Here is a 20,273-nt window from a genome sequence, read left to right as displayed (position 1 = left end):
GGACGGTGTTTGGGGCTTTAAAAGGCAAGTGAGAGATACACGTTTCTACAGTGATGCCTTGCATGGAGAAAAGTTTTGGGACATAAAAAAGGAAGCGCTTCTTCCCAGAGTTAAATGGGGATTGCCAGGGTAATGGAGGGTGATTTAGGGAGCTGATATCCTGTTGGAGAGTAGGCTTTCAGGGGCCAGCAAACTTTTTCAGCAGGGGGCCGGTCCACTGTCCCTCAGATCATGTGGGGGGCCAGACTATATTTTGGAGAAGAAAAAAAATTAACGAATTCCTATGCCCCACAAATAACCCAGAGATGCATTTTAAATAAAAGGGCACATTCTACTCATGTAAAAACACACTGATTCCTGGACTGTCCGTGGGCTGGATTTAGAAGACGATTGGGCCGGATCCAGCCCCCGGGCCTTAGTTTGCCTACCCGTGGCTTAGAGGAACCTGGAGCTGCCACGACCTTTCCATCCAGCAGAGGTCATGCAGAGCTGGTTTTCTTTTCCCCCAGGGATGTTTGCAAATTTTCACTTCCTCCCTCTTGGTTTATCCCCACAAGCTGCTCTGTGTAGGGCACTTTTTAGCACTGACACAAACTGTCAAAACATATCCCCTCCATCGTCACAGCGCAGGACGAGAAAGTGTGCAACTCGGTCCTCTAAATCTGCACCCCTTCCAGAATCTAACCCCACCCCCTTGCCGGAAACCGAGCCTGATGAGGAAAGGTTGAGGGAGCTGGGTGTGTTTAGCCTGTAGAAGAGGAGACTGAGAGGAGATCTGAGAGGCACCTTCAAATATCTCCAGGTCTGTCCCATGGAAGGTGGAGCAGGCTTGGTCCCAAACTAATGGAATCCAAATTGCAACAAAAGAGATTGCAACTGAACAGGAGGAATAACTTTCTGACGGTACAAGTTGTTCAGCAGTGGAATGGACTCTCTTGGAAGGTGGTGGGGTCTCCTTCCTTGCAGGTTTGTAAGTAGAGTTTGGCCAGTCATCTCTCAAGGTTTCATTCCTGCATTGCAGGGGTTGGACTAGTTGACCCTTGGGATCCCCTCTATTTCTATAATTCTAGGATTGTAGACTTCGTTGTAAACAAAATCTGCCCTTATTCCCTTATGGGGGACACAAGAGCCCATGTAGAGTCCTTTGCAGGTTCTCCATCGGTAGGAGAAAATAACAGAGGCCAACCAGAGAATATTGAGAAGCAAAGCAGCTCGTAAGCCTGATCTTTGTTGAACTGTTGCAACCGGGTGCTTCGCTCACACGCAGGAGAGGAGGAGGAGGAACCCAGAACAAAGGTGTCCCCGCCCTTATATAGACATTTTAAATTGCCCACCCTGGAGTCCAAGACCACCTCTCCATACATCATACCTACATCACAGAAAAGGTGGTCTACAACAGAAATTTGAATGTTGTTGTTTTTCCTGTCTGCCAGGTTCTCTGATAATGCCTTATCTGATTGTCTTTCCTGGCAGTCTGGCCATTCCTTTGAGATGGTGATTACCCAATTCCTGAGACAATGGGAAGGTTCCCCCACCCCCTCCCTCCTTGCAGAGAAAACATTGGGTCAGTTTGGGAGTCAAAATGGTTTCAGGGCGGTCTTCCTGGGCTGCTCCAGACATGTGGTCCCCATATCTATGTACGTGCTTGCTTGGTACATTTATGAACATTTATTATATATATATATATATATATATATGACCTTAATTTTTTTCTTTCAACTTGGAAGGCACCCCAGGGGTCATCCAGTCCAACCCCGTGCAATGCAGAACTCAGAGCTAAAAAATCCCTGGCATGTGACCACCCAAACTCTGCTTGAAAAATAAAGGAGAGTCGACTATCCCAGCTACTTTCAACTGTATTCGCACGATGTTTTAAATATCGCAAGCCCCTCTGGGACCTGAGGCTGAAGGACAGGCGAAGAACAAGAACAGCAGCAGCAGCTCTTCTCTTCTGCTTCCCCACCAGCCAGACAAGCCTTTCCAGGGCTGGACAAAGGGGTCTCCTCTCACCCCATTTGGATGCACCGCAGCTCCTCAAAGAGCCCCCCTGCCGGGCTGGGCGCTGGTGGCCAGTTCAGCCACACGCCAGATCTTGGGCTTGGCGGGCAGCCCCTGCGCCCCAGCAGTGGCCGGTGGAGGAGACGCAGGCAAGCCTTGCCCCCGCCCGGCCTTCAGCCAAGGGGCCGCTGTTTCTGCCAGAGAGCCACTCTGGGGGAGCCTCGTCCTCGGCGGAGGGGTGCTGGGGGCTGCTCTTTCTGCGCCGGCCTCTCCCTCGCTGCCCTCCTCCTCTTCCTCCTCCGCCTCTCCCTCGGCCTTCGGGGCCCGGGGCGCCCAGTAAGCCCGGTTCTCCTTCTTGAGCCGCCGGCGGGCGTTGGCGAACCAGGTGGAGACCTGCGTGAGGCTCATGCGGCTGATGATGGCCAGCAGCACCTTCTCCCCCTTGCTGGGGTAGGGGTTCTTGGGGTGCTGGCCCAGCCAGGCCTTGAGGGCCGCCGTGCTCTCCCGGGAGGCGGACGCCTTGCCCCGCGACGGGTCCTCGGGGGTGCCCGGCCGCAGGAGGGGCGAGTAGAGCAGGGGCGCCGGCCACAGCAGGGGGGGTCCGCCAGGCAGCTCACAGGGGGCGGCAGAGACCTGGGGCACACAAAGGCAAGAGCAGCTGTCAGCAGCAGGACCCCCTAACAACTCCGGGTGGTGCAGGAATTTATGTATAGGCGGGGTGTGTGTGTGTGTGTGTGTGTTGCCCCTCCAGCAAATATCATGCACATGCAGCCCACTACCAAAACCAGCACAATCACTTTTGTGACTTGTCCCCACAAAACACTTCTTCATCACAGTTTCTTCCTATCTATTCAAAGGGCCTCTGCTGCACAATACCAAGTGTAAGAATTCACTGACAAATGTCTCTATTTACTGGCTCACTGGGAAAACTTCAGAAATTCATATAGACAGGTGAGCTCAGGTGCCCCTCTGCCTGAATGATAATCCCTGGCATCCTGATACCGTGTGCCAGAGAGGTAGCCCTTCCAGAAATACCAAACCCAGATGAAGACAAAAGGGGATGAACTTGGCTGGGTAACAGGGAAATGTAAATGTCTCTTTTGTTCCACTTGATGGGTGTTTGGTGGAGGGCAAGGGGAAGCATGGGGCAGGGTCCAGGATGCTCAGATTTCTGCCACCAGACCTCCCCTTTCATGATGTAACCATGATGTATGAGTGATGTAGTCTGGGGGGGGGGTGTAACATGGCGATTAAAAAGGTAAAGGGACCCCTGACCTTTAGGTCCAGTCTTGGCCGACTCTGGGGTTGTGGCGCTCATCTTGCTTTACTGGTCGAGGGAGCCGGCGTACAGCTTCCTGATCATGTGGCCAGCATGACCAAGCCGCTTCTGGCAGACCAGAGCAGCGCATGGAAATGGCGTTTACCTTCCCGCCGGAGCGATATCTATTTATCTACTTGCACTTTGACGTGCTTTCAAACTGCTAGGTTGGCAGGAGCAGGAATTCAAACTGCCAACATTCTGATTGGCAAGCCAATGTGGTTTAACCCACAGTGCCACCTGCATCCCACAACATGGGGATTAGCAGCTAATAAAAGTTTGGGTTCTCTTTTGTTTGGGGCTTCCATCTTGTTCCACCTTGTGGCAGGTGGGAGTCCAGTCACGACAGTCTTCAATCAAGACCAAGCCTACTGGCTGCTGTTTTGCTCTGGGATTCCTGGCTGGTGTCCTTGTTTTTTGTCCAAGGGAGCCCTCAGATTTCTCTGTTAACAGGGAAATGTTGGCTCCTCCGGTCTGCTCCGGCTCCCTGCATACTCCCCCACATTTCGGGGGGGCAAATTGAGGCACACTCGCATCATCCTGCCACCCCTGTCACTTGCCTGCTCAGCCCCAAGACCACTGCCCACCCAGCCCCTCCCTTGCCCGCCTGCCCCTTGTCCCCTTCACCTGCTGCCTCCTCTGCCCCCATCGCCGCTGCCTCCTGCCGCCGCCCCTGCAGCCTCCCGGAGGCGCTTTGGTCCCACCCTGATGATTCCCAAAGCGACCCCGGAAAGCTCTCTGGCGCTCACCAGCACAACCCTGCTGACTCGCGGCAGGGTGCCCGTCTTCAACAGGACATTCCGGGATCCAAGGCGAAGCCAGAATTGGCTTCTGTGATCTGGGATGCCCCGCTTAAAACGGGACACTTGTCCCTGCTGGAGGAAAGAAGCATGCCTGGATGCCGGCTGAGTCAACGACAGAAGCGCCAGAGAGCAGAAATTGAAGCGTGCTTGAAATGTGGCCCATGGAAACCTGCTCCACCTGCAAAGGCAGGCAGGGAAAGGTTGCGGCATTTGGGACATTTTAGAGAAAAGGCATGATGGAAATGAATGGAGCTTTCTCTGCCCTCCTGAGTGGTGGTCCATCTGTCCTGGAGGGCATCCCTCTCCCCCTAAAGGATGTGGGGTGCTCTTGGGTCCAGCCTTGCCACTCAAGGACCTCAGGGTCCTTTCATCAGCTTTGACCACTGCACCAATCCTGGCTCTACCAGGACACAGTTAGTTCCGGTTAGTCACACTCTGGCCCCCTCCTGCTTGAGTGGGGTGGGCAGAGCTTTGTGGATGGTGCTGCCACCTTTGCTGAGGTCGAGAGGCGGGCACCGTGCCCCTGAGGGGCTTTGCTTCTTCAGCTCCGCTGCCTCCTCTTGTATTCTGCTGCTATTTTTAGTTCCTTCCCAGCATTTCTCCTGCCTCCCAGAGAAGGCCCCTTCCGTGTCTGGTTGAGAAGCCACCACAAAGACTCCCGCTCTGCAGATATTTTTAAACATCTCCAGACCAGAGAGAGGAGCGTCTGTCATGCAGCCCAGGGCTGGGAGAAGCGGGCTTGAGCTGCCTCGATGCCAGCCTGCCCATTGCACTGTGTACATTTGCCAGCCTGCGTTTCTTGTTGCCACAAGGGTGGCTTGCCTCCTTCTACAGCCCCTCAAATCATGGCTGTCAACTTTTCCCTTTTCTTGCAAGGAATTCTATTCGGAATAAGGGAATTTCCCTTAAAAAAAGGGAAACGTTGACAGCTATGCCTCAAATGGGGGGGGGGGAAACTTGGCACAAAGAGAATTAGGACAGAGAACACGGATCCCAGGCAGAGGCAGGACTCAGGAATGGGACACCTGTGCTGCATGCAGAAGGCCTCCCTCCCCATCCCTAAGAGCTCATGAGGAAGATCTCTGGAGGAGGCTGGGGTGAGGAGGAGGTTTGGGACAGACCTCTTGGTCTCTGGAGGGGGTGATGGTACAAGTGTGGGAGGGTCAGTCTGGATGATGCCCTGACTCCCTTCCAGCTCTCGGGACCCTGTGTGTGTGTGTGTTAAAGGGTATGAGAGCAAGCTTCCTCAACTAGGTAGTGGATCTGGCTGACCAGTTGCGCATTGCAATCAGTACAAGCAAAGAAGCTGCTCTGTGCCATCGGGCAAATGGCCATTGGGCCTCCCCCCCCCTCGCCCGGCTGCTAGGAAGAAGCCGGCTGGAAGCTGGAGACACAGAGACATCTCCAAATATCTGAAGTGCTGCTGTTCCATGCAAGACAGAGATAGCTTGATTTTTTCTGCTGGCAAAAGGAGGACCAGGAACAACAGATTCAAATGACATGAAAGAGCCATTTGACAGAGGAGCGGTCTCCCTTGGAAGGTGGTAGACCAGGGGTCAGGGGGCCAGACTATATTTTTTGGGGGGAAATGAACCAATTCCTATGCCCCACAAATAACCCAGAGATGCATTTTAAATAAAAGCACACATTCTACTCATGTAAAAATGCGCTGATTCCCGGACCGTCCAGGGGCCGGATTGAGAAGGCGATTGGGCCAGATTCGGCCCCTGGGCCTTAGTTTGCCTACCCATGTGGTGGACTCTTTCTTTGGAGGTTTCTATGCAGAGATCGGATGGCCATCCGTCATGGATGCTTCAGTTGTGATTCCTGCATTTCAGGGGGTTGGACTAGATGATCCTCAGGGTCCCTTCCCACTCTACCGTTCTATGATTCAATGAAGGGAACTTGTGAGGACATCTCTGCAAGCCAGCCTGACCTCACCCTTGCCCGCACCCCACCTGGGATCTGGTGCCAATGGCTGCCTGGCCTTTGTTTGACAACCTGCCCCTCAACGGCTGGCCCCATTGCTCGCCCCGCCCCCGCTCTGCCTGCCTGCTACTTTCTCCCCTGCCCAATATTCTCCCCAGAAGTTCCTTCTCCTCACATGCTTGGCATCCCCCAGCCACAGGTAAGCAGCTCCAATGAGCTCCCACCTCAGAAGTGATGGAGATTTGCCAGGTAGGAACACAGAGACATGGGCTGCTGGCTTACATGGGTGTAGCCAGGAGTTTTGTTAGGGGGTGCAGAACCTCAGTTAGCTATGTGTTTTTATTGATTTGGGGGGGGGCAGCTGTCCCTCCCTGCCCCCCCCCCGGCTACGCCCATGCTGCTTTACACTGAGACATTGGTCCAGCTTTCCCAGTATTCTTGGCACTGGCTGGCAGCAGCTGTTTAGTTTTTCAGGCAGAGGTGCCTCCCAGCCCTGCTAGGAGATGCCGTTGGGATTCGCACTCGGGACCCTTTGCCTGCAAGGCAGATGCTCCACCGGCTGAGCTGCAGCCCTTCCCCAAACTTAGGAGTTCTATTCTGACGCCATCAATGCTGAAAACCTTCATGAGCCTTGCATCTATTTCAGAAGGGCCAAAAGGAAGGACTCCAGGACTATGAAAAAAATTATTAGCTAAGGACAATTAAATGTAATATAGAAATCAAGAAATGCAGAATAGGAGATAAAGAACGGAAAAGCATCAGAGGTGTTGATGGAAGTCTAAAACATTGTTTAAGATGAGAAGATATGTTGTATGGCTGTTGGAACTGATATGTTAAAAAATCGATAAAAATGTGTATATATAAAAAGAAAGGAGCCCAGAATGGACACATGGAAACAGCGATGAGATTTAACAGAATGGGCGCATGGAAACAAAAAACGCCAGACTGACACATTCGGAAAGAACAAAAGAAGTCTGGTGGGCAGTTAATCTGCGGGACTCCCTGCCGTTGGGTGTGGTGATTGCTGGCGCTGTTAAAGGAGGAGGAGAAAGGCAAGTGAGTTCTTTTATGCTTCCAGCAAGGGTGTCACCAGCTTGAGGGCTGCTGGAAGCAGCAAAGCGCAGAGGACCTGAGTGGTCCTGGAAGCTTTTCAGCACAAGAAGATACACCTTCTCCCATGCGACTGAGAGAGGGCGAGAAGAGCCTCGCCTGCAGAAGGTCTTTGGCCCAGGCAGTCCCACCCATCTTTCAAGCCCCCAGGGGCTCACCTGGGCCCAGCCCCTCGCTCACCCCAATGCAACACAGAACGCCCCCCCCCCCGCCACTCCGAGTGCCTGGAGTCACTTACCGGCTGGTTGAAGAGCCCCAGGGGCGGTGGCTGCAGCAGGCTGTAGCAAGGGAGAGCAGGGTAGGCGCAGGGCAGGTGGGGCAGCAGGTGGGCAGGCAGGGGGGCAGGCGGGGCCCCTAGGGGACACCAAAAGCCCTCTGCATCCCCATTGCCCCCAGGCGTCTCTTGGGAGGGTGCTGAGGCCATGCTGTGGCAAAAGCGGCTCTGGGGCGGGAGAGGCTGCGCTTGGGGGATTTATAGGGGCAGAGGGGTGAAGGGCAGCTGATTAGGGGCATTAGCAGACAGCGGGCACAGCTTACTTTAAAGGGGCAGCGCCAGGATGCTGCAGTTGGAGGAGCAGAGCCTTGTGCCAGAAGCCGGATTCTCACTCGCCGGAGCGGCTGCCTTTGGCACACGTCCTGGAGGGGTTTGGGGACCCCCATTGCAGCCCCCTCCCTGAGCTCATGCCTGGTTACAGCAGAGCAGGACTGGGGTGGGGGGCTGCTCACCTTCCCCACAACGAAGGCACTAGGAAATGATTAGATGGGCACAGGATATTGGCTGCCCAATAATGATGACCAAATGGGAAAATCTTTGGAGAACAAATATGAAATGTATGGCATCTTATAACATCAAGGAAAATATGATAAAGATGCAGCATGGATGGTACCTCACCCCCTCAAGACTATCTAAGATGTACAAAAATTTAGGTGCTAGGAAACCTCTGGGTGCTCCAGGCCTGGAGAGGTGGACAGAGAACCTCATTTGGACTGCGGTTCCCCTTCTAACTCTTGGCTAAAGAGCATGTGCAGAGTGCTACTCCCTCGTTGGTGGAAGAGCTGCAGTGGGGCCCCAACTGCGTCGCATGGTGGTCATGGGGGCGATTCACTTCCAGGCCAATGAGAGGTCGTTTCGAAGGAGGTTTGGGCAGGTCCGTCTGCATGATGCCCCGAGTTCCTTCCAGCCCTTGGGGTCCTGGACGCAGGGATTGGGGGATTCTGTTGCTAAACTAGTCAGACAATTTTATTTTGATAAGACATCCGCATCCCAAAAGAATGAGCCAGGTTGCAGGAGCCACAACTAAGGAATGGGAGCCTCCAGGATAATAGGGGGGCCTTTCCTCCACCACCTCACCTAGCTGCCAGGTAGGAGAACAAGACCCTGAGAGTTGTGCAAGAGCTGAGCTGGAGACCCAGAGACCTGCTTGCTCTGTGCTGGATCCAAAGCTGACACTACGCAGGATGAGACCCTCCCTGCCCACAGACTGTCTGGCCAGAGTGGTGCATGCTCTGGTTATCTCCCGCTTGGACTACCACAATGCCCTCTACGTGGGGCTACCTTTGAAGGTGACCCGGAAACTGCAACTAATCCAGAATATGGCAGCCAGAGTGGTGACTGGGAGTGGCTTCTGGGACCATATAACACCAGTCCTGAAAGACCTACATGGGCTCCCAGTACGTTTCCAAGAACAATTCAAAGTGTTGGTGCTGACCTTTCAAGCCCTAAACGGCCTCAGTCCAGTATACCTGAAGGAGCGTCTCCACCCCCATCGTCCAGCCTGGACACTGAGGTCCAGCCCCGAGGGCCTTCTGGCAGTTCCCTCATTGCGAGAAGCAAAGCTACAGGGAACCAGGCAGAGGGCCTTCTTGGTGGTGGCGCCCGCCCTGTGGAATGCCCTCCCATCAGATGTCAAAGAGATAAACAACTATCTGAAATTTAGAAGACATCTGAAAGCTGCCCTTCAGATTTATTGAAGTTTTTAATGTGACATTTTAATGTATTTTTAATCTTTGTTGGAAGCCGCCCAGAGTGGCTGGGGAGACCCAGCCGGAGGGGCGGGGTACAAATAGTAAATTATTATTATTACTATTACTATTATTATTATTATGAAGCAAGATCTCCTAGAAGGATGTTGATGCTGTGACCCCTCTGTCCTAAGCTCAGGCTGTATATATGTGTAAGTAAAACCATCTGTAAGTATATCCTAAAGACACCAGTCTCCGCTGATGTTCCTTTTGAGGAAGCCAAATCCTGGATATGTTGCATCAAGGCCTGGAGTCCCTCATGGACTGGAGAGGCCTGGAAGAAGACACAGGAAGAGAGCTGGGGGGGGGGGGGGGCAAGGTCTAAGGCTTCCCCGGCTCAGGAGGGGGGGGCGGGGGCTGGTTTCATTTATTTATCTGTTGCATTCATGCTCCACCCTTTTCTCTTTTCCCCCAATATATTTATTAAAGCTTGAAAGGATATGAATACAAAGATGAATACCAACTATAAAATATCTTTTTGGAATACAAAAGGTAAAAAAAACGATTAAATAAAAACAAATACAAAGGAAGAAGAAGAAGAAGAAAAAGAAGAAGAAAGAAAGAAAGAAAGAAAGAGAGAGAGAGAGAGAGAGAGAGAATAAGTGCTTCTGATTCTTCACCTGTTGGCTGCAATGTATATAAAAAGTTATTCAAAACATTTGCTCCATTTATAGCCCAACATTTTCTGCACGGAGCTCAAGGGGCCTGGCATCACCCCCCCCCCATTTCCCCCTCACAACAGCCCTGTGAGGTAGGCTGGGCTGAGAGGCAGCGACTGGCCCCCAATGTCACTTGTGGAATGACTGGAGCCCTGGTCTCTCCCAAGTCCTGGTCCGATGCTCTAACCACTGCGCCACCACTGCCTCCCCTGAGAGAGAGGCTGGCCGAGTCCGGGGGCCTCTGTCGGCCTAGCGAGAGAACTTGCGCACGGGCCGGTAGCTGCCTGGGGGCGCCAGCTGCTGGGGGGTCTCCCGGGGCTCCTCTTCCTCCTCCTCCTCTTCCGCCAGGTCGTTGGCAGAGCCCCATCTCCGCTGCGCTGGGTGGATGGTCCTGGGCAGGAGGAGGCAGGCCAGCTTCCGGTTCCTGCTGCGCTCCCCCCGGATCGGGCTCAGCTCTGGGGAGACACCAGCAGACCCCCGGGGGGGGCACGCTCACACGGAGGGCAGAGTTGGAAGGGACCCCCAAGGGTCATCTAGTCCAACCCCACGTCCCTCCCCTCTCCCCATAGGCCCTTCCGCCAGACAACCTAGAAGCTCTGGGAAGGGGGCTGCAAGCCAGGCCCCTTTAGTGGTCCCTCCCCCTCTTCCACATGCAAACAGGGAGCAGAAAGGGACCCCTCCCCACATATCTATGGGACCTCCTCTCCTGGTCTGCCCCACAGAGGACCTTAAGGTCCATGAATAACCATAGAGGTCCGGGGCCCTAAGGAAGTTAGACTATCCTCCACCAGGGCCAGGGCCTTCTCAGTGATGGCTCCAACCTGGTGGAATGCTCTGTCCCAGGAGACCAGGGCCCTGCAGGATTTAACCTTCTTCCGTTGGGCCCATAAGACAGAGCTATTCCGCCTGGCCTTTAATTGGAATTCAGCCTGATCTTTTATTCCCCTTCTCTTCCCTCCCCCTCCCCTTTTATGAAGATCACCTGCTCTGAGACCCCACAGCTAATTCTCCCCTGGTCTCCACACTGGCCCAAGTAGGACCAATTCAGCCAGCTAGCCCTGGGGATTATCTAATTGATTTTTGATTTTCATTGTTATTCATGTTTTTATACTGTATTTTATGCTGCTTTTATAATTAAGTGTTTTAAAGTGTTTTAAATTTGTTGTTAGCCGCCCTGAGCCCGGCTTTTGAACAGGGAAGGGCGGGGTATAAATAAAATTATTATTATTATTATTATTATTATTATTACCATTCGCAGAGCCTGGCTGTCAGATGCTCCCAACGGGAAGGCAGCAATCAGGGTTCGAAGAGCCACACTCTCCCCTCCTGCAGTTTCCGGCAGCTGGGAAGCAGGAGCATTCCTGCCTGCTCCTCTGAATTTGTCCCATCCTCTTTCAAAGCCATCCCTGCTTCCTGTGGCAGGGAGTTCCGCAGTCTAACCTGGCGCTCCACGGCGAAGGACTTCCTTTGGCCTGTCCTGACCCTGCCCTCCCAGGCCGCCCTCCCTGTGGAGGCGCATGCAAAGGCAAGAGGGGGGGGCGCTGTTCTTACGGGGTGGGGTGGGGGCTCCCTCCGGGGTCTCCACGCAGAGGTAGTGCTTGGCCAGGCGGCCGCTGTAATCCCGGACGTCCTGGTTGGCACCTGCGGGGCGACAGGGAGCTGAGGTGCCATCGGGGAGGAAGAAGCCGCCCCTAAGGAGGGCTGACCCCTTTGGCAGGGAGCGAGGGGCATGGATGATGGGGGGGGGCATGTCTTCCTCACCGTGGGTCCAGATGAGCAACTCCATCAGCCGCCGGTGGCCATGTAGGGCGGCAATGTGCAGGGGGGTGTAGCCCTGGTTGGGGGGCGGAAGGAGGAAGAACAGGCCCTGAAGCATCTGACTCTGAAACTACCAGACCCCCCACCCCACCCCCAAAACGCGCTTTGCCCAGTGCCCCCTTGCCCTCTGGCACCAAGATGCCTGCACACAGCATGGAGACCTGCTACGTTATGGGGAGTGGGGGGGCGCCCCACCCGCCACCCAAACCCTCCCACCCCTGGGGGGTCCCCAGCAACCCTCCAGCAGGCTCTGCTCTCGGGGGCCTTGCCCACCCCCAAAGCGATGCACCCGCAGGTCCAGCGCATCTGAATACTCACCCCCTGTGTGTGTTCCAGGAGAAAAGGGGCAGGGGGGGGGGATTGGGGGTGGAGGAGAAGGAAGGATGGATAGATAGATAGATAAATAAAATAATAAATAATAATAATATTATACTCTGCCCATTTGGCTGGGGTTGTGCAACTGTGGTGCCCCCCACCCTGCTCCCACTTGGGCCCCCCTGTTAAGGGAAGCAGCTCCACTCAGAAGCTGCAATGCCTGCCCTGGATGGTGCAGGACGTGTCCCCCCCCCAAAAAAAAAACACACCTGCGGTGGTGCCCTTATCTACTCACAGGGTCTACTCACATGCTTCATGCAGAGGGGTCAGCATGGGAGGAGAAAAAAGGGGCCCTTTAGGGTCACCCCCAACACCTCCTCTCTCCCCAGGATTCGGGGGGGGGGGCAAGCCCGCCTTGCTGCGCAGCCCCCTTCTCCCAGCCCTGCAAGGGACTCACCGCTCGCATGTTGACGTCGGCCCCGGCCCCCAGGAGGAGGGTCACCAGTTCCTCCTTGCCGTGCTTTGCTGCCCAGTGGAGGGCTGTCTGGGGGGAGAGTGCAGGGGTGTCACCGGGGGGGGGGAGCCTTCCTCTCTTCTTCCCCCCTCCCAGCAAGGAAAAGGGAGCCCCCCTTCTGCCCACCCCTGAACCTCACAGGAGCAGGAAAGGCGGAGGCTTGCTTCATATGCATCGGAAGAGCCTCCGGATCAGGCCCAGGGACCCTCTTCTCACAAGAGCCAACCAGGGGTGTGGGGGTCACGTGGGATTGCTATGAGGAATTATGAAAAATGCAGCAAGCCATTGTGTCTGCAATGAAAGCATTGCGTTGATTGGGCTTGAGTCACTGACAATAATTTCTGATCAAATCCCACAAGCCTCACCATCTCTGCCCATTTTCTCTGCCTGACAGGCACATATAAACATTCTGAAACACAGACCAGTTGCTTCACCAGGCATCCTGGGCCGTAAATATAGGAGGTAACTTTGATGTACATTTTGTTAATCTTCAGGTAGATCTTAAGGGCCAGGAAGAGAGTTCACAAAGAGATGGTAAATACTATATTTCCTTGCCTGTCCTTCTTTTCCTGTTTACTGCCTGTTTGTGACCTCCGGGGTTTGCTAAATGCATTCCTCAAATTAGTTCTTTGTAGTTAAAAGGATTTCTCCAATCTGACTTTGTCCCACGTGGTTTTTTTTTAAAATGCTCAGAGGAAATCTGATTGGTTCTTACAAACGCTGTGTAAGAGTTCTTTTAAGAGTTCATAAAATGGTTTGGACGAAGGAGTGGCTATTGGCTGGCCAAGCCTCGTGTGTATTAATCAGGGTCCGATCCTTCCTTTCCCTTCGGAACGCAACGCAGGGGCCCATCAGAGGAACCCCACAAGCAGGGACATCCTCACTAGGAGCCCTTGAAAACCCTCTGGTCCTCCGTGAACTTTGGCCGGGAGACCCGGAAGAGCAGCTCCCTGCCTTGCAGGCCATCTCAGGGGCCTGGACTGACTCCAACTGCAAAAGCTGGGCTGGGCTTGGGGTTTTTCTGCTGGGGGACAGTTGCTGCTTTGTATCTTTCTTTTAGATATTATGATTTATGTGAAGGTTGTTTAACTTGGTTGTGCACTTTTTGATATTTTATTTTTGGTTCATGACTACTTCTGCCATGTTTGTATTTCCGTCCCAAATCCCCCCCCCCCCTTGTAAGCCGTCTTGAGCACGGTTCTAACTATGGAAGGGTGGCATGCAAATAAAATGTGCCATATCAGTGGGCGGCTTACACTTAATCCAGTGGGAGGGAGTTCCATAGTTTAACTCTGCAATGTGAGATAAAGGATTTTGGGGAAGAAAAGGAGGAGAAGGGGGCATTTAGGGGTAAGGGGAGGAAACTGGTAGTTGGGACCAAATACTTACAAACTGTGTCAGGTCAGGCAGCAGCAGCAGCAGCAACCGTGGGAGAGAAGCAGAGTCATTAAAATCCCCACACAGGAGAGACCCCAGTTCCCAGGGAGAACTTTCCCCACCCCCCCAAACACAGATGGTGGGAGGCTGTGGGGTGGGATGGGTGGGTCACAAGCAGAGAGCACCCAGACAGAAAGAGGGGCAGTGTGCCAGGCAGGCGGGTGGCACTGGTGCTGGGTCTCAGAGACAGTGCCCATCAGGAGGACAGACAGCCTGAGGCAGAAGGGACCCCCAGGGACCCCCCCAGAGCCAAGGCGACCTGACCCACTTGGGTCTAGACTTACCCCCTGAGCAGAGCGGGAGGAGAAGGGCCAGGCGGCAGATTTGGCAATGGGGGAGGGAGGGAAACAGAGAGAAGGGAGCGTTAGAGCCACGCGGTGCATCCTGAAGCCCTCTGAACATGTGCAGAGTGTCACACCCACAGCCGGCACTCACGCACCTGAGGCTCCAGTAGGGATCCCTCCCCCCGGATGCCTGGGAGGTGGCACCAGGAGAGTGGGGGGCAGAAACATTGCAAGGGGACTTGGGTTCCCCCCTCCCACAAAGGACCCCAAGAGGAGGAAGATGTGGAGGCCCAACGTGACCCTGCCGGGAGCCACACGGCTTAGAATTAAAGCGCAAAGTGCCCCCCCCGGCTGCAATGGAGACCCCATTCCAGGTGGGAGCACCTGCCTGAACGGGGCCCCGTCTGCCAGGCTCACCCCCCCCCCCCCCGGGTCTTTCTAGCAGCCAATCTGGTGCTGAGCCCTTTGCAGAGCAGAAGGCCCACGGCCTCAGCCCCCTTCCTGAGACATGGTGGCTGGGGGGCAACTGACCCGATTCTGCACTCTCCAGGTGAGGGAGGGCTGGCTGGCGGATCCAGGACCGGCAGCAATGTCTAGGCAACACGATGACCATGTACATATGCAATAAACAATCTTTTATAGAATTCCTGGGTACCTTCTTCTGATGTTAGACATTGTTTGAAGAAAGTAAGGCATTGAGAGAGGTGGCTAATGAATAATCTGTACATAGCTAGTAGCATGTAGGCGGTCAGGCAAGCCACACAGGCTAACAGGCTAGCTATCTATAAATCGGAAGGTTTGGGTGGAGTTATTAGAAGCTCCTGCATGGACTGATCGATCGCAGGGCCCTGCAAACTGAGGCTACCTGGGGGAGCCCCCTCACCACTTCTTGAGGGCTTCCCAGTGGCAGATCGAAGTGCTTGCTTGGCAATGTATGTAATGCTTGCTGTTGAGAAGAAAATCTTTAATCTTCTCACTCACTTGTGTTTGTCTGCATCTCATTTTAAAAGAACCGCCTGGCATTGGCCAAGACAGACAACCCTGTGGGTCTCAGCCCCAGAGTACAAGATAAAGGACAGCGTTCACACTCACCGAGGTGAAATCCTGGAACCAGCAGCCGGAGCGTCAGGGGAGAGAGAGAAAAGAGGGGCTCAAGTCAGCGCCGGGAGGGTGGCAAGCACCCCCTTCAGATGGAGGGTGATCCTAGAGGCGGACTGGGGTCTTTCCAGCCAAAACCCATTGACCCCGACCCCTGTCTCTTCCCTTCTGCTCAATTAATTACGGCAGAGTTGCAAAGCCCTGCTGTGCCCCCCGGGCTCAGCACCCAGAGCAGGGGCACTGGTGGAGGAAGAGGCGTGCGGGGGGAGCGCATCACCCCCGGCAGCACGATGCCAGCGGGGAGCCATCACTGCTGCCCCCCCACCTGTGCTGGGTGCCTGACCCCTATGGGTGGCACACCACGCCCCCAGGATGCGTGCCATGCCCTTACAGGTGGCGCACCATGCCCCCAGGATGTGCACCAGCCCCGCCCCTGCCTGCTCTCTGCCCCCCCAGTGCCAGAGCATGAAGCTCCACCAGTGAGCAGGGGAACCAGCTGCACTGCCCTAACTCCGCCTCTGGCACCCCCATTCCCCCCCCAATCTAGCAGCAGGCCCTCCTTGGCAGAGGGAGGGGACGCTGGGTGCCCGGGCCAGACCGCCCCTTCCTTGCAGGCCTCTGGACTCCCCCAGGCAGGGAGAACCAGCTGGCCTCAAGTCTTGCTCTCTCGCTGGCTGGCCAAGTCGGGCACGGACTGCGAGGGGCCCAGCCGCTGGGCGATCTTACCTTCTTGGAGGCGAGGGTGGGGTCCTGCTGGAGCAGGTGGCTGAGGGTGGCCACGTGGCCCCCGGCCGCTGCCTGCAGCCACTCCTTCTCCAGGGGCTCCAGCTGGAAGGAGAAAGACCCTCTCTCAGTCTCCCCCCTGAGGCTCATTTCTTAAGTTTTCTGTATGTTTTGACTGTGTTGCCTTTATGGATTTGTGTTGTGAGCCGTTGTCTTAATCCAATAGTCTCCCCTCTTGCAGGATCTCCACCAGCCCCACGCAGAGTCCCCTGTCTTCTCCCCAGAAGCACCTGACGCCTTTCTGGCCCCATCAGTCACCAGCCCCCATCACTCACCGCCACTGGGCTGGAGACCCCCGGGCCACTGCCACCCCCGTCGTCTGCGGCGTCTCGGTCCGACTGGGGCTGCAATGGGGAAAGAGAGGAGGGAATGGGGCACAGATGCTGAGTTGCCACCTCCCCACCCCAAAGAGAGCTCCCCTGCCCAGAGGTGCTGCCCCAGACGTGGGTGCCCTGCGCCCGCTCCCTGCACGGAGGCAGACTCCCTGATCTGCCATGATCCTATTAACACGAGAAAGTGATTGCCGCCAGTGGCTAAGGAGCTTATGAGAGGGGCTGAGCTGGAAAGAGGCAGGCTGAAGGCCAGGGGTGCTCAGTCGTGGTCCTGAGCACCATCCTGCCTGTCTGCCAGGTGCTTTCCCTCCCTCCAGGCTGGGACCCCAGGCAGGGGGGCAGCCCAGCACCTGCTCAGCAGGACCTTGGCCCTTCCGTTCTCCTACAGTGGCCAACCCAAAGGGTCACCTGCCAAAGAGCAGCCCTCTCCCCTCCTGGAATTTGTCCCATGGAAGATGGAGCCGGCTTGTTTTCTCCTGCTCCCGAGGGCAGGACTCAAACTGACCAATTCCAATGGCATGAAAGGAGATTCAGGTTAAACATTAGGAAGATGGCAAGAGCTGTTTGACAGCGGAATGGACTCCTTTGGAAGGTGGCAGACTCTCCTTCCTTGGAGGTTGTTACAGAAAAATCTAGGTGTGAGGCTGCTCAGTCCCCCAGCTGGTTGGGCAGAGCCCTTGGGTCCCTGCGGAATAAAGGAAGGAGTCCAGCCACCAACCGGAGCAAATAGCTGTAGACCAAAGTTTATTGCGCAATAGGTTCAAAAGCAAATTTGAGCCCCGAGGATGGGGTGACAAGGACTTTTAAAACTTTCCCACCATATCCCAGAATACAGTTCGTACAGCATCATTGCTACATCATTGCTACATCACTGACATGTCACAAAAGGGGAGGGGTTAACCTTGGCAAACATGCCCAGACAAGTCTTTGGTACAAGATTAGTATTAGCAGACATGGCAGGACAAGACTCAGGTATAAGATGAGCATAGGCAAACACCTCTGAAGTCCCACCACCCAAAGTACAATAGACCTTCCTTTGCATGTCTGGCCCCTTGGCGAGTCCGGTGATGGGATTTGGCTTTCCTTGGCCAACAATCAGCTCAGCAATTGTCATCTCTGGGAACTTCCTGGGTTAGGAGGTGTGTATACATTTCTTCAAGCTTGGGGAGGTGGCAGGGAAAAGAGCCCTTTTTCCAAGGGCAGAATAGTGTTGAAATGGAGGAAACTGGCAAAGGAGTTGACTTCATATGATTGTTAAAGCTAGGTAACTTCCCTGAGCTGTCAAGTTGGAAGGATACATTCAGGCATAATATTTGAAACATTTAACAACTTTAAAGATGTGCCCCCCCCCCGTAATTTCCATAACAAGGTTTTTCAGCAGAAGGTGGAGGGCCATCTCACATGGATGCTTTAGCTGAGACGCCTGCATTGCAGGGGGTTGGACTAGATGGCCCTTGGTGTCCCTTCCAACTCAACCATTCTATAGTTTGGGGCCTTTGGCAACAGGCAACCTCTGATTTAGTGTCTTGGCAGAGCAAGCGGCCGTCCTCACCCCACAGTTATGAGGCAATCCCACCGCAGCTCCCTCCCCAGCTACCCGCTGTCAGTTCCTGAGGACCAGAAGCCCCAGGGGCCCCAGGAAACCTACCGGTGCCCCATCATCGCAGACAGTGACCAGGATCTGAGGGGCTGACATGTCTCGCCGGCACGGAGACTCTCAGGAGTCCCACAGGGACTGGACGGCTGGACAGATGTCCTGCTGGGGGCTGGTCTTCTGTGCCCCCTCCCACTTTGGAGCAGTTGCCACAGTAAGACGCTTCTCCTGCAAAACAAGACAGCTTTTCTAGCAACACCCTCTTAGCTGTCCCCTGGCACAAATCTGCTATGCACTTAAGACCCCCTGTATTGACAAACATTTATTTCAATACTTCATTTGTGGATTATGGGGATTTCTACCTAATCAGGGTGTTATACAAAACAAACAAACAAACAAATTGTGCCAGAATGTGGCATCTGGGAACTCAAGGTCCTTAGACCACTGATGCGGCTGTTCATCTGTGTTTAGTCTATGGCTGCTTTAACTCCCTAAAAGTTTTAAATTATTGTTTGTTATTTTTTCTTACTGATAATTTGATCATTTTCTTGTGAACTGCTTTGAGCTTTTCTTTTCCAACTGAGCATTGCACAGACTTTGCGGGCTAAATAAAATATAGAAAGAAGGCTGAGAGGGTTCACAAGTGCCCGTGTGAATCAGGCACCATGGATTAAGCACCAGTGGATGGGATAATGGGGGGGGGGGAGAGAGAGAGAGAAGGAAGTCGCCTCATTCAGTGCAGCATCCTGTTTTTGTCAGCAGCGGATGAGGAGGGCAGGGGCCATCACAGCTCAGTTGCAAAGCATCCATCTCTGCTTACAGGAGGCCTGGGACTCAACCCCCAATGGCAGCATCTCCAGGGGGCGGGCGGGGGGGGGAGACCCCTGCCTGCCACCCCCCACTGCCAGTCATTAGACAAAGGACTGACTTGCTACAAGGCAGCGTTTTACGTTCCCACTGCTTCGCCCCTTTACTCAGAATAATGAGGACTAGAATCCTTGCTTGCTTGGGAATGAGTCATAGTTCAGGGGTAGACCGAACGCTTTGCACGCAGGAGGTCCAGTCATTCCCAGGCAGGGCTGGCGAAGAGGCCCCTCTGGAGAGGTGGGGTCTGCCCTCTTGACTTGGCACCAGGCAGCCAGTTTCCTTTCCCTGCACTGGGGGGGGGGGGGGGAGAGGTGAGGGAGCGAGCCCCTTTCCCACCCACGTGCTCCAGCCCAGGCCGGCAGCTCCCGGACCCCGTTCACCGCCCCTAATGCCGCTCTGGGGCGAAGTGCAGCAAGAGGCGCAGTGCCGGAGCGCACAAGACGCAGCCAGCCAGGCAGCCAGGCAGGGCTCTCGCCCCGTCCATCTCCCGCCGCCGCCTTCCGTCCCCGTATGCCAAGCCCCCTCGCCGCGCTGCTCTCCCGTCCGCAGGCTCCGCAGGCAGCTGTTGGCCGCGGGAGGAGGAGCGGGTCCGCAGCGGCGCTGTCGAGCCTGGGGCGCGCCGCCTGGCTCCCTGCCGGATCCATTTGCCTTCTCTCCGGATATTAAGAAGAGTCACGCACCCGCTTAAGGCGGCTCCCGGGAAGGTCCCTGCGTCGAGGGGCACGAGGAGGATGGCCGGGTGGCGGCGGCGGCGGCGACTTCCCGGCCCTTTTCCCCGCCCGTCGGGGCGCTTCCCGGAGGAGCGTCACTCCGGAGCGGCGCATCCGCCCCAGGACCCAGCAGGCGGCGCTTCCAAACTCCCGGGAGCCTCCTCCTCCTCCTCCTCCCGGTGCCGCCGGTTGCGAAATCCCGAATCCACCCCCGACGGCCTCCAGGGCGGGACGAGAGCGCGCGAGAGACCTTTCCGTTCCCGGTCTCCTTTCCGTCCGCTCGCACGGGCGCAAAGGCTCCCCGGCCTGGAGAGGTTGGGACGGGGCTGGAGGGGACACCCCGGCACACCCCACCCGCGAAGGGAGGGACGAAGAGAAAGTGTCCGCTTGAACCCAGCGCATTCCCGGGCACCGCCCGGCTACGAAAGTGCCGGTGTAGCTGCCCCGAGGAGGTCCCAGTAGAAGGACGGCGCAGGAGAGCCAACGCGCCTGAAGGGCTTCTAAAGCGCACGCGGGGGGGACCCTGAGCCGGAAGGAAAGCTCCCCCCCTACCCGGTTGCATGTGCCCTGGGTGGACGAGGACATGCAAGCAGAGTGCTACACGCCCTGGGGCAATGCGGGCATCACTGGGCGAGGGGAGGGATGCCACAAGTCAAGAGAAAAGGAAACTGCCCAGATACCC

At 55.3% G+C, this 20,273-nt stretch overlaps 2 protein-coding genes across 3 annotated transcripts; both read right to left on the bottom strand.

Annotated features, from left to right (window-relative positions):
* Window positions 1-1,767: 1,767 nt before the first annotated feature.
* Window positions 1,768-14,016, bottom strand: LOC310680729 (uncharacterized protein). Its single transcript, XM_083447750.1, has 2 exons — window positions 13,876-14,016; window positions 1,768-2,631 (listed from the first exon to the last, which is right to left on the bottom strand). The coding sequence occupies exon 2, from the start codon at window positions 2,404-2,406 to the stop codon at window positions 2,035-2,037; it is 372 nt and encodes a 123-aa protein (XP_083303876.1). The 5' UTR covers window positions 2,407-2,631; window positions 13,876-14,016; the 3' UTR covers window positions 1,768-2,034.
* On the bottom strand, window positions 9,638-19,957 carry LOC310680685 (ankyrin repeat domain-containing protein SOWAHC-like). 2 transcript variants are annotated; one of them, XM_083447674.1, is made up of 9 exons: window positions 19,562-19,957; window positions 18,069-18,242; window positions 16,364-16,432; window positions 16,032-16,133; window positions 15,294-15,311; window positions 12,430-12,516; window positions 11,601-11,673; window positions 11,391-11,480; window positions 9,638-10,294 (listed from the first exon to the last, which is right to left on the bottom strand). In XM_083447674.1, the coding sequence occupies exons 2-9, from the start codon at window positions 18,114-18,116 to the stop codon at window positions 10,089-10,091; spliced, it is 693 nt and encodes a 230-aa protein (XP_083303800.1). In that variant the 5' UTR covers window positions 18,117-18,242; window positions 19,562-19,957; the 3' UTR covers window positions 9,638-10,088. The 2 variants fall into 2 exon arrangements, with proteins under 2 accessions (XP_083303800.1, XP_083303799.1); XM_083447673.1 differs by having other exon boundaries at window positions 9,638-10,306; window positions 19,562-19,953.
* Window positions 19,958-20,273: the final 316 nt, after the last annotated feature.

The sequence above is a fragment of the Podarcis tiliguerta genome, assembly GCF_965153285.1.
Source record: "Podarcis tiliguerta genome assembly, chromosome: 6".
NCBI classification, from domain to species: Eukaryota; Metazoa; Chordata; class Lepidosauria; order Squamata; family Lacertidae; genus Podarcis; species Podarcis tiliguerta.
This window is presented reverse-complemented; position numbering and strand designations above follow the sequence as displayed.

What these genes read in the sequence shown, in the direction of transcription:
- LOC310680685 (XM_083447673.1), bottom strand. Translation starts at nt 18,116, where the DNA reads ATGTCAGCCCCTCAGATCCTGGTCACTGTCTGCGATGATGGGGCACCG. An exon ending in GGGTCTCCAGCCCAGTGGCG is followed by an intron (nt 16,134 to 16,363) that starts GTGAGTGATGGG and finishes TTCTCCTTCCAG; the next exon opens with CTGGAGCCCCTGGAGAAGGA. An exon ending in GGGAGCCCCCACCCCACCCC is followed by an intron (nt 10,307 to 11,390) that starts GTAAGAACAGCG and finishes GGGGGTCTGCTG; the next exon opens with GTGTCTCCCCAGAGCTGAGC.
- LOC310680729 (XM_083447750.1), bottom strand. Translation starts at nt 2,406, where the DNA reads ATGAGCCTCACGCAGGTCTCCACCTGGTTCGCCAACGCCCGCCGGCGG.